The sequence below is a fragment of the Telmatherina bonti genome (assembly GCF_933228915.1).
Source record: "Telmatherina bonti genome assembly, chromosome: 14".
Classification (NCBI taxonomy): Eukaryota; Metazoa; Chordata; class Actinopteri; order Atheriniformes; family Telmatherinidae; genus Telmatherina; species Telmatherina bonti.
Window position 1 is genome coordinate 14,993,313 of NC_136612.1, and position 12,779 is coordinate 15,006,091.

Sequence of the window (12,779 nt, forward strand, 5' to 3'; positions counted from 1 at the left end):
ATTACCTTTTCTCTCCCTGACTCCCTTTTCTGTTCAACTCTTATTTTAATTAAAAAAATTAATTTGCACACGTTTTTTTGCAAAAACGTGTGCAAAGTGGTCGTGTCAGATATCATTACTCTCTAACTACATCAGGATGTTTCCTTCAGCCAAAACTTTCAGTTTTTAAAGTTAATATCAGAAATTTTAAACAAAACTGCTTATTCATTCAGAACAAATAAATTACTTTCATACAGATACGCACAATCAAATCTTTTTAAAGAAATGTCGAAAGTTTACAAGAGAAATTGCGTGTTTCCATGTTTTCTGGAATCTGTGCCATTAAAGGTTTCTCTTTAATTATCACCAATAAGTGAGCTAGGAGTGTGTGAGTGTCTTAAGGATAAAAAATAAATGGATAGACCTGGAAATGTTCAAACCATGTCAGATTAAGATGAACTCGTTGTTTAAGAGCTTTTCAACACGTCTCACTTGTTTTTCTACATAAACAAAACAAAACAATAAAATTATTCCACCTCTACGATCTTCTTGCAGGTTTTAGTCTAAAATTTATGCAGGATGAAGATTTATCCACAGATTAAGGCAACTAAATTCTCAAATAATTAATCCCTATAAACAAACAAACAAATAAATAAATAAAGGATAAATAAATAAATAAGTTGGCAAGCTTGAGATAAGAAAATAATCGCAGTGAGTTGTTCTGTCGAAGGCTTTTATTTGTCTTTTTAAAAATCGAACTATTGAACCGTATAACCTATATACGTGATAACAAAATAAGCATTTTGTTTTCTAAATCCACTTCTTCTTATTACTATTAACATAATAGAAATGTAGCGTATTTATTTATTTTCTGACACATGTTTAGGTGCCAAGCCATCCATCAAGATCCACCCTCAACATTTTAAAGCACAGAGAAAAACTAAGAAATTGTGGAAAAAGTCATATAGTTTAGCAGGTGGTTAATTGGTCGCTGCGCCAAACATCTAAAATGAAACATACTTAAAGTTATTATTTCTTTTACACATTTTAGATACATTTGGTCTCTCACTTTTTTTTTTTTTTTTTTTTTTTTTTTTTTTTTTAACACATCTTCACTGAATCATCTTGACCTTACAAACACTGCAAGAGGACTGACATCAAATCAAGGCCGGGCTGCACATACTCACCACAGTTGGAGTGAAATCCCCGGAGTGGCGCTCTGATGGTTCCCCGCCCGGCAGCTCCAGCAGCCGGACGGTCCAGTCGCAGCTTCCCGGCTCGTTCCGCAGCGCTCCTGGAGCACTTTTCTCTCTGTGTCAGGGTTTAAGACTCGGACAAAGAGTGGCAGAAGTAGGGAAGACACAAGCCTTATTCTCTATTTTCTTTTCTTTTTTTTTTTTTTCATATGCACAAAACTGCTTTTTGTTCTCTTTTTTCATTTAAGGGGAAGGGGGCGCTCGTTTTGATCACATGATTACAATTCACCTGAGATAAAAAAAAAAAAAAAAAAAAAAAACAAAGGAGGAGAGGAGGAATGGAAGAGGCAGAGAGTCGGACAGAGAGATGCACTCATGGTTAGGATTCCCTTATCGCAGTCAACATTCAAGGCTAATGAAAAAAAGTGGTGATTTTTGGATTGGGGGCCAGTGTGTCGCATGGCGGGGATACAAGGGGTCATTGTTGTGAGGAACAGCGTGTGGGTTTGTATCCGTGTGGCCCAGAATGTCCCTTTCTCTTCTCTCTGTACTGCGAACCAGCAGTGTTTGATTTTCTTGTTCTGAAGAGGTGCTGATGCAATTACAGAAATCACACATGCACATGAAGAGACGCGCTGTGCGAGCCTACAAACTCTGCAAAGAGGCAATTTAATAGGTCACAGACACCTGATGAATATAAGTGGATTAACCAGGACACATGTTAAACTGTAGGCCTGGTAAAGTGGTCATAAGGTCAACAGTGTCCATTTAGGACATCAGTTTGCAAATGAAATAGCTTGCAATGTGGTGTGGCCTTTATTTAAATTGCAACTCAAAAAGCTTTATGATGCAAAATCTGTTCATTTAGACCTAAACAATGTGTGGCATGTTAAATTAGCCTCCGTTTCAGGCTTCTAATACCTTACAGTTGTTTTTTCTTTTCCTTTTTCACCGTGGGGACATTTACCTCTATTAATCAGTCATGTTTTGCAAGTCTTAAGGCATATTGATCCTAATTTATAAAGTAAACATTTTAATCTCTGCCTGCGTCAGTTTTGCGTGCAGGATATTAATGAAATCAGTCTGGTTTTAGTGGCAAAGATAGACCAATAGAAATACTGAAAGTGAAAAAGTAACTACAGAAAACCTAAGATCTGCTTCAAAAACTTAGTTAACAACACTTTAATTAAACTATGGAGTTCTCCATTTGAAAACTATTGGATAGTGATGATTTCTATGATGATGTTGATCATTATTTGCTGTCTGTGTGATGTTGTCTTGATTATGCAGATTGGGAAAGATATGAACTTATACATGAACTTGCCTTGACAAATAGCTGTACATTGTCCCAGAACGCCAACCATTTTACACTATACTACAGGCTTCTATACTATACTATACTATACTATACTATACTATACTATACTATACTATACTATACTATGTGAAAACGCTACTTTCTGGACTCCGAAGTCTAGACTCGTTCTGTGTACAGTTAATTGAATAATTTCAAGGCAATATTTCCAAGTTTCCAAAAAGTTTTATGTCAGTGATTCTTTGCAAACTAAACTGAGACATATCTCAGTTTTACTGGTGAATTATCTCAAATCTGTTAGAACATAACACAACAATAAAAGCTCTCCTAAACTGAGCTCAGGTCCGACAACAGAGTTCGGGCCCCGTTCAGTCCAACTCTGTCCCTGGACTTGCTATTTTTAATGCCAGGTTTTGGTTATTGGCATACAAATGAAACACTATCACATCAAAACTTAAAGGTTACTCATTTATTGTCGCCATAGATGCTTTGAACAAACTCAATTAAATCCAAAAACCGCCATTCTAAATTAGTCTGCGTGTTTATTTTTGACATGATAGATAGATAGATAGATGGATAGATTCTAACCAATCAGAGTTTGGGGTCCGCACACGTGCTGCTCCTTTAAGACTCGTCTCCATCTCCCTCTTTTTCCTTTTTTCCCCCTCTGAGCTTCATACAAGGGGCTTTTTAAGCCCTGCCACCAACACAGAGCAGGCATTCATACCCGCGCGGCGCGAGCGAGGGGGCTGGGGGAGCGAGCGTCACTTTGGAAACTCGGGAACTCGCGGATTCTCGTGCTTAAACCGGCGACCTCCTTTTCTCATAACTCAAGTAAGGCGCTTAGCATTTCCAACTTTTTGCTTTGTGTTACTGATGGTTGTTATGATTCTACTGTTTGATTACTCCTTCTGCTCCGAATAATAGATACCAGGGTTAGTTTAAATATTTTGTATTGATGGGTTATTATTTTTTTCAGGTTGAGCTGGGTTAGGTGTGTGGTTGTACCATTTAAGAGCATGGTCACTGATTTGTCAATCCCTGTTTTGTTTTTTTTGTTGTTTTTTTTTAAAATGTCCCATTTTATGTACTATAAATGCGTTTCTTTTATATCTATAATCACTGTCTATTTTATTTTAAGTTTTTTTTTTCTTCTTTTCCAGCTGAACAGAAACTTCTATTAAGCATTAGTGACAGTTTAGTTTTATTTTATGCTCATAGTTTAAGAGGTCGATTTTGTGAACTTTTGAGGTGTTTTATTGGTAAACTGGAGCAGTGCGGACTGGCTGAACAGAAAAAAAACAACCAAACAAACTTTCTGAGCAAGCAAATTAAGGCCAACTTATTGGCAAGTCAGGCGGTGATAATGAGCCCACTTTGCAGAAACTCATTCCGCACGGTAAGAGTGCTTGTAGCCTATGTGAGCCACTAAAAAAAGAACACATCAGAAATCCTTCACTGTCTCAAATGGATTATATTCAACCAGATAATAAATAAGACACGCATCATTATGCATATAAATTGGAAAAAAAGACTAATTTTATCATCAATGTGGTCAGTAACAAAAGGAAACTTCCCAGCTTGATTTTGAACAAGAATATAACAAGACCGGTGTGACGCAATAACACGCAAAAAATATTAATTGGTGTCTTTTACTGGGACTTTGCCCCATAAGATCTCTAGAGACAGGGATGACAGCCTGTGAACTGAGCGCAGACCAGGTGGCAAGCGAGCTTTAAAACTGGACAGGTGGTGAAGCTTCATCCGTTCCTCAGCTGGATGAATACACCTGACACCCCCATGAATGGTACTTAAAAGCTGTTTTTGAAACATGCCACAAGTGTAATGGCTATCCAATCCATTTGATGGGGGGAAAAAGCTACTTGTTTTTCCAAACAGATTATGGAAAACTGCGTACTGGATTGGCACACACACATGCATCCAACATCAATTTAGTGGAAATTTAATTTGTGATAATCCCTCTTTATAGTTCACTTAAATACAACATTTTCCATGTTCAGAGGATGAAATCGAGAACAGGTTTTGCTGCCCTGGTTCCACAAACAGGCTGTGTCTGATTAACACATGCGTTTAGAGAAACACTCACACACACACACACACTCACGAGGATTTATGTTTCCAGCACCAGTCCGTGTTTATCCAAGAGCTGAGTATAAACCCAAGGTCTGTGCTGCATACGGCCTCGTATCACCTCCCTGGGGAGCTTGGAATAACTGTAAAATCTTCAACAGTGGCTTGTTCGCGCGGGCTGACGCGCGCCAGGAGCCTACAGGAGCTCTAGCAGCAGAAGGGTTTGTTTTTTTTTGTTTTTTTTTTTTTAGAAAGAATTGATTTACGCACAAACATCAATTTTATTCACACAAAAATATGTGCGACGTTTAACTGTCTGATGAAGCTGCTACTCTCAATCTTACTTTCTGAAATGTTCAACGATTTACTTTTTCAGGTTTCTGCTGTTGGATTTCAACCTCAGGACAAACAGAAGAGAGAGAGAGAGAGAGAGAGAGAGAGCAAAGGAGAATTCGGGAGGGAAGTGAGACTGGGAAGTTTGGCGCAGACTGCTGTCCTTAAGCTGGTAAACTGGGGTCCAAGGTGCACACTGAGCCGCCTCTGATACCAACCACACGGATGGAAAGAACTTTAATGTGGAACCCTCACAGAGTTTTGCAAAGGAGGCTGAGAGTAGAGACAGACTGGCAGTTTATATTATAACTCAGAGGAGGCCAGAGAGACAGAGCAGACAGCTGCCACTCACTGTAAGCGCGCGCACACAGGAACAGGAGTCTAGCAGGTAGAGTTTAGTTTCAGGCTCTAGATCCTCTTCTTGCCTGGAGACTTGTTGGAGAAGGAAGATGTCCAGAGAGGAGAGGAGCTTTTCTGAGGTGGAACTCAGTCCCGGCATGTCGGACGACAGCCGTTCCCTGTCACCGGGTCATTCCTCCGGTGCAGCAGGCGGAGGTGACTCGCCCCTGCACGTGCAGCAGCAGCAGCAGGCGCAGCTGGCGCATCTGGATGAAGCGTCAGCAGGCTGCTCCTCTGTTAAATCCGACGACGAGGACGAGCGATTCCCCGCTGGGATCCGCGAGGCTGTGAGCCAGGTGCTCAACTGCTACGACTGGACACTCGTGCCGATGCCTGTGCGCGTGAACGCGTCGAGCAAAAACAAACCGCACGTGAAGAGGCCGATGAACGCCTTCATGGTGTGGGCGCAGGCGGCAAGGAGGAAACTGGCAGATCAGCACCCGCACCTGCACAACGCAGAGCTCAGCAAGACCCTGGGGAAGCTCTGGAGGTGAGGACACCACTTCATCTGATTGTTGGTCTTTCGTAGTTCTGCTTTTAATGCTGTAATACTCTGTGGTGACGCGCACTATCTTTGGCTGACAGTGACTTCAGAGAGTAGGGAACTGCTGTCAAAAAGGCACAAAACAAGGCAAACTGGAAATATTTGCAACAAAAACTATTTAAATAATAGAAATCTTCTTATGATGACTTCAGTTATGTTGAACCAAGCTCTGTATAAGGGGAGCAATATGGGGTGCACCTCATGAGGAAACCTGTCAGGGTGTCAGGAGTGATTCAATGAGACTAAAGTCTCATAGAATAGAATAAAAAAAAAGAATAGAATTTAAAAAAAAAAAAAGGGTAATTAAAAAGCAGAAAACAACTTACGGCAAAGACATGAACTCCTTATTTTTACCCTGATCTCACATTCACGATCATCCCCCCCCCCCCTCCCAACACTTTCATTTTATTCATCCACAACATGATTTTCCACCAGATCAGACTCAGACATCTTTAAGACACGGATGTTTACATCTGAAATTGATTTCATGGCACAACCACGGTTACACACAGCATGCAACCCTTATTAACTCCTCAGTACATCGACAACGGTTCTCACTTTTCTGTTATAAAGAAAACACGTCCTGCTAAACCTGTAGCAAGCCTGCATTTGTTTATGGTTTATCCACAACATTTTTCAAAATGTATTTTGTTGTTCAGTATGTTGAACATTGAACTTGCTGGCCTCTGTTGGTCACAGCTCACTGAGCAGCACTTGTTTTTTTATGATGAGTGTGTCATGGTCACATGTGTCTGCTTAATTTCATAGTATGCTAAGACTATTCCCTCTTACAAAACAGGGTGTTTTCCCCAGCATTAACTTGAGATATAGTGCAGATTTGTGCTGTCACAGCTGTGACAATGTGAATTAAAGCTGACCTTCCTTGTCTTGATAGCTCTACAATGTTAATAAACTTCTATGCTTCTAAACAAAGTTTGGTGAAATTAAGAGTAGGGTTGGTTCTTTGCATTTTTGATTAAAGAATTCCTGCAGAATTTGACATTAAAACCTCCATCCAGTGTCTGTTTTACATAGTCAGTCTTGCTTCTCTGCTTTTCATAAGAATCCCAACCAATTCCTGTCATGAAGCTCAGAAAAGTTAAATGAATTAACCTTGTTTGGATGGAATATTAATTAGATAAAGACCTGACCTTGGGCTCAGTCAGGATTAGTTAATTGGCCTTGAAACACGATGAACGGGAAGGCTTGGGAAGGTCAGGGGTTTCTCATGCCATCCCTGCCAGCAGAAGTAATAGTAGGAGCTCAGTTCCATGTTTGCAGACAGGATGCAAGCTCGGCCCTTGTTATTTCATTACAGTCCAGTGGTAACGAAAAGTCCCTGGCAGGCATGGCTTCAGACGCAGCTGTGCAGATGTAACACATGAAGATACCTGGGATAAAAGAAGAGAATTCTACATTTTCCTGTGTGTACGGATGTGCTGAGAATGATTAAATGTGTTGAGATAAAAGATAACAATTTGTAACAATACAGTTTTTTCCTTGTCTTTACTAAGTTTTGTACCATCGCCTAGAATATAACTGCAGAAAGAACCCACACTTTAGCAGACTAAGTGTTTAGATTTTGCTTTTCCCATTCATATAGAAGAAACTTACTTAAATCTACTTAAATTTTTCTTTTTTATCCGAGACTTCTAAATGAGAGCGACAAGCGACCCTTCATTGAAGAAGCAGAAAGACTGAGGAAGCAGCACAAGAAGGATTACCCGGACTACAAATACCAGCCACGGCGCCGCAAGAACGGAAAGCATGGCTCTGGATCAGGAAGTGAGGCCGACAGCCATTTGGAGGGTGAGGTCAGCCACAGCCAATCCCACTACAAGGGCCTTCACCTGGAAGTGGCCCACAGTGGGGGAGCCGAGTCCCCTCTGGCAGATGGGCACCACCCTCATGCTGCAGGTGGGCTGCAGGCTCCCTCCCACAGATATCATCTCTGTCACACTGTTTGCTCTGTGTGGATTCCCCTGGTTGGGAAAGCGCACAGTTTGGAAATTTTTTGTGAATGTGCAACACAAAAATGCTGTAACTACATTCTTGTGTCTCTACAGGTCAATGCCACAGTCCTCCTACACCTCCCACCACTCCTAAAACCGAACCTCTGTCCGGGAAGGCAGGGGATGGTAAGAGGGACAGTCCTGGGAATGGAGGATCCCGCAACACAATGGGAGCAGAGGGAGGTCCAGCTGCTCCAGGATCGGGAAAACCACATATCGACTTTGGGAATGTGGACATTGGTGAGATAAGCCATGAGGTGATGGCCAACATGGAGCCTTTTGACGTCAATGAATTTGACCAGTATCTGCCTCCCAATGGACACCCAGGGGTTGGGCAGAGTGGTGGAGCAGGAGGTTCCACAGCCTCTCCGGCCTCTCCATATGCCTATGGCATCTCCTCAGCTCTGGCAGCAGCCAGTGGACACTCAGTAGCCTGGCTCTCCAAACAGCAGCAGCCACAGCAGCATCACGGCTCCCCTCTGGGATCAGACGTCTCCAAGGCCCAGATCAAGAGCGAGACTGGAGGTGCTGGGGCTCATTTTGCAGAAGCAGCCTCACCAGGTACTCATGTCACCTACACCCCACTCACTCTTCCTCACTACAGCTCCGCCTTCCCCTCGTTGGCCTCAAGGGCTCAATTTGCAGAATACGCCGATCATCAGGCTTCAGGGTCATACTATGCCCACTCCAGCCAAGCCTCGGGTTTGTACTCTGCCTTCTCCTACATGGGTCCTTCCCAGAGACCCCTCTACACTGCCATCTCTGACCCCGCCAGTGCATCGCAGTCACACAGCCCCACACACTGGGAGCAGCCTGTCTACACCACACTGTCACGGCCATGACAGACGATACCAGCGGGTAATGGTGCAGGTTCAGCCCCAACACCAGACCAAAGCAGCAGCAGCAACAACAGCGCTGTTGGTGGTATCAACAAAGAAAGTGGTCTGGACTTGGGGGATTGGACAGGCACTGGGGAGTTGGCTGGGAAGGCAGAAGGGGTGAAACCTTCTTCTGAATTTGCCCAGATTAAAAAAATGCTGTCACAACCAAGGATGAGCTGGGAGCATGGTGCTGATCGTTTGACAGCACTTGGTGTGAGAATCAAAGGAGTAATACTTTAGTGATGTGGAGAAAAACATCCACCCAACACCACCCTGGCACCACCTCTGGTACTCCAAACAAGACAACTGAGGTTGTTTATGGGTGGCAAGGGATCATGCTCCTACCAGACTGCATTGCAAGAAGTGGACTGTCTTCTACGAATATCTTCCACAGGCCAGCAAAGAGGTCGCAGCAGCAGGGAATCAATGAGAAATAGTACATCTTTAACTGATATGGTGTGTGATGAGAAGGAGCCAAATTTCTTCTGTACATATTTAATAAGCCACAAAATGAAGAACCAGCTTTTCACTTCAAATTCAGGATTTACCCATTTTCATACAGATGTTATGTGTTTATATAAAAACCCTACAAAGCAATCCTGATAGCAGGATGTTCAATCACTACCAGATTTGTCCTTGTTTATCTGAAATTGTTTGGTTGCGTACTCTTAAAACACAATGGACGTAAGTAAAATCCATGCTGAGGTGTTGACGTTTATAAATTAGTCCAAATCAGTGCTCTTACTGACTCACTGTTATCAGGATAGAAGATGCGTTGTACTTGAAGTTATAAATACTGTTTATTAATGTGTGCAGAAATGAAATATTTGTAAAAAAGAAAAAAGAAAAAAAAAACGTACCAAAGTTTTGAGACCAAAACTTGTTTACTTTTTTAAGAGAAGAAACCGTTTTGATGTTTCTCCCAACTCAAAACTACCTGACAGTTAGCTATTTAGACTTTTCTAAGCTGTTTTCAGTGTGAGTTCGTGTTCATTTTCTTTAAAATGTGTTTGTGTCAAAATCTACGTTTGCCTTTTTTCGCAGTGGCACTGATGTGAGAGACAGTTTTCATTGTTTTTTTTTATGTATTTATGACTAACAGTCATGATAAAAGACAATGCTATTTATAGTTGGATAATCTATTTTGATTATTATTTACGACGGTCGAAATGTGCTATTAGAAAACACGTTTGAGAAACTGCCTTGTTCTAACAGCTTCCTGGGATAACACTGTCGGACCTTTTTGCCACAGAAATCTCCACTGAGAGCCTTCACTACTGCCTTTGCTTGTATGTAATTCAAAGTGTGTGTTTAAAACAGTGTTCAGATTGAATGGTCAATTATTTTGATTGTTTTTTTTTCTAAAGCTAACTTTTGGGAAAGACCCAACATAAGAGATGGCAATACTGAGATGGAGTTGCTACAGACAACCTGATGAATATAAAATGTGCCTTGTCTTCAATAATATGTGTTACAAATGAATGGTGCAGAGTGACGACCTGTATTTCATTTAATGTCCTGCTTTTTTTTTTTTTTTTTTAACCACAAGTTGTCTTTTTTGTGATTATTTTCCCTTTATTAGTCATTTTTCTTCACTGTTCTGAAACATTTATGTATTTTAAATGTCTTACCATCGATCTGGAAGGATAAAAACAAAACAAAAAGGACAAAAAAAATTGACCATTTTCATTGTTTTATTTGAAATCTATCACCACTGGACAGATGTGAACGACATATATGCACCACTGCTCATTGTCTGTTCATATTGAAGCACCCCCCTCCCCCCAGCATATGAAGTGGAGGTGAGCGCTTTAAATCTTACATTTTGTATTTATGGTAGGTTTATATTTGTGAGGGTCGTCTTTGAATCTTTCTGCCATTTTAGTATTTTATCTATATATTTTTTCAGCAGCAGAACACAGCTACCAAACAGCTCAACAACAGCAGGAGCAAAAGCCTCAACATGTGATGATGACTAATTGCTTACTCAAATTTGAAATAAAGCTCCTTCATATCTGCTCCTACCGACTGCCTCATTCTTACAGTAAAATCATTCATATTTTGTGGTAATAAATTCAGATCCACAGAAACTGATGGAAACTTAGGTGGCTTTTGTTCAGCTTAGCTGTATTTATATGCTGCTTTCCAAGCACACGTGCAACATACAGCATTTTATAGAGCAAAGCAAACTTTAATGACATGGAAGAAAACAAAATATTGAGGTGTGCACATGAAAACATCTAATTGTAAGCATTTGCATATTGCAGAAAATAAATAATGGTGTTAAAAAATGATCTGATCCTTAATAGGATTTAAAATGAGGAACCACAATAAAGAGTAACAAGGCTCCTTAAATTGTGCATTGAAGCCAAACTACAGAAGCAGTGTGAAGAAGTTCACCCATGGATTTGATGGCTTGCTGACCCAGCGTTAGCAGCAATAACCTCCATCCATCCACCTCCTATACTACTTATTCCAGTTTAGCGTTGCAGGAGCCTTTCCTAGCAATTAGCAGGTGAGTGGCAGGGTACACCCAGGTCAGGTTGCCAGTCCTTCACGGGGACAATACAGAGTGAAACCTCCACTCAAGCACACATATTTTCATTCGCAGGGAGAACTTAGGGTGACCAGTTAACCTAACATGAAAATGTTTAGACTGTGGGAGCAAGCTGGAGTACCTGGAGAGGACATGCAAACTCGACACTGAAAGGCCACTGCTGAGGCCCAAACCAGTGACCTTGTTATGAGACTGCCGTGCTAACCGCCACATTAGCCGGCAATAACCTGGAGTGATAATTTTCTACATGATATTTTCAGTCTCTCACGAGGTTGTGAAGGAATTTAGGAACACTCTTCTTCAGACTGTTGCTTCAGTACATTGAGATTTGGATTGAACCCCCCACCCCCTTTCAGAGTAAAGATAAAGTAAAGATATTTTAGGGTTTTTTTTGTTTTGTTTTTTTTTATTTGAAACTGGCATCTACAGTAGAAATGTGACTAAAACGAGCCAGGAGTGCTTTTAATGCTTCTCTTTTGCAGGAGATGATGTTGATTTTTATGGGAAAACAGAACTTTGGTGATGCACAAGCAGTGAAAAAGACTGTGATGGTGCACTGGACATTACAACAGTCGCTGTAACATAGTGCATAGCATGCATGCCTGGATGCATATTTCAGGCTTTTTGTATTGTGAATGTATGTGCGTATTTCAGCATGTATGGCGGGTTTCAGCCTGACTTCTAATTCCCTCTTTTTAATCGGCTGTACGATACTTTGGTAAGACAAAGAAGGCCATTGATGGGGATGTGGGGGAGGAGGGAAAGCGGGCAGTGACGGAGCCTTTTACTCGTAACTGCCTGGCCTTCCCTGGGATACAAAGGGACCCTTACTCACGGCACATCGACCCTACAATCCTTACCAATCCCCCTCCTCTTCTCACCCCATATATATATAACACCCCCCCCTTGCTCACCGACCCCTACAAAAAAAAAACAAACAAAAAATATGTATAATATATAAAACCTGAATTGTCAGGTTGGACTTGTAATATGATTAAAAAGTCGTAGGAAATTTGGAAAATGTCAACAAAATTGTGAGTCAAAGCAGGTGTCAGACTAGAAGGGGCTTCGATGAGACAATGTGTAAGAAATACTGTTTGTAGGCTTTTTTGTTTAGTTTTTTTTTCCACATATATGCTGATTCAGTGAGGCCGGGCTAAAATCCAAACATCTAAGCTGATCAAGTTCTGTACAAGTAAAGCATCTTATTCATGTTAATGTTGAGAGAAGTCCGTGGGAGTGGAGCATCAACTCAGAATTCAGAAAAGATGGCAAGAAAGATTAACAAAGTTTCACACGGATTCAAAAACAAGCTAAATCTGTGCATCAAGATGCTGCACATGACAACAAAGCGCTGAGTTCAATGTGAAGCAGCCACAAAGCTGTGACCATGTAACATCATCTATTACACAAGACCCCAGGAATTAAAAGTGACGCTCCATCCAATTTAGCGGTTTTGAGAACAAATCAAT

General features: G+C 41.2%; 1 protein-coding gene across 2 annotated transcripts; it reads left to right on the forward strand.

Moving 5' to 3' along the window:
* The first annotated feature begins 3,217 nt into the window (after positions 1 to 3,217).
* sox10 (SRY-box transcription factor 10) lies at positions 3,218 to 10,766 on the forward strand. Of its 2 annotated transcripts, none has more exons than XM_079252828.1 (4): positions 3,218 to 3,324; positions 4,958 to 5,803; positions 7,506 to 7,774; positions 7,924 to 10,766. In XM_079252828.1, the coding sequence occupies exons 2-4, from the start codon at positions 5,364 to 5,366 to the stop codon at positions 8,709 to 8,711; spliced, it is 1,497 nt and encodes a 498-aa protein (XP_079108954.1). In that variant the 5' UTR covers positions 3,218 to 3,324; positions 4,958 to 5,363; the 3' UTR covers positions 8,712 to 10,766. The 2 variants fall into 2 exon arrangements, with proteins under 2 accessions (XP_079108954.1, XP_079108955.1); XM_079252829.1 differs by having other exon boundaries at positions 7,506 to 7,666.
* The last annotated feature ends 2,013 nt before the right edge of the window (positions 10,767 to 12,779 follow it).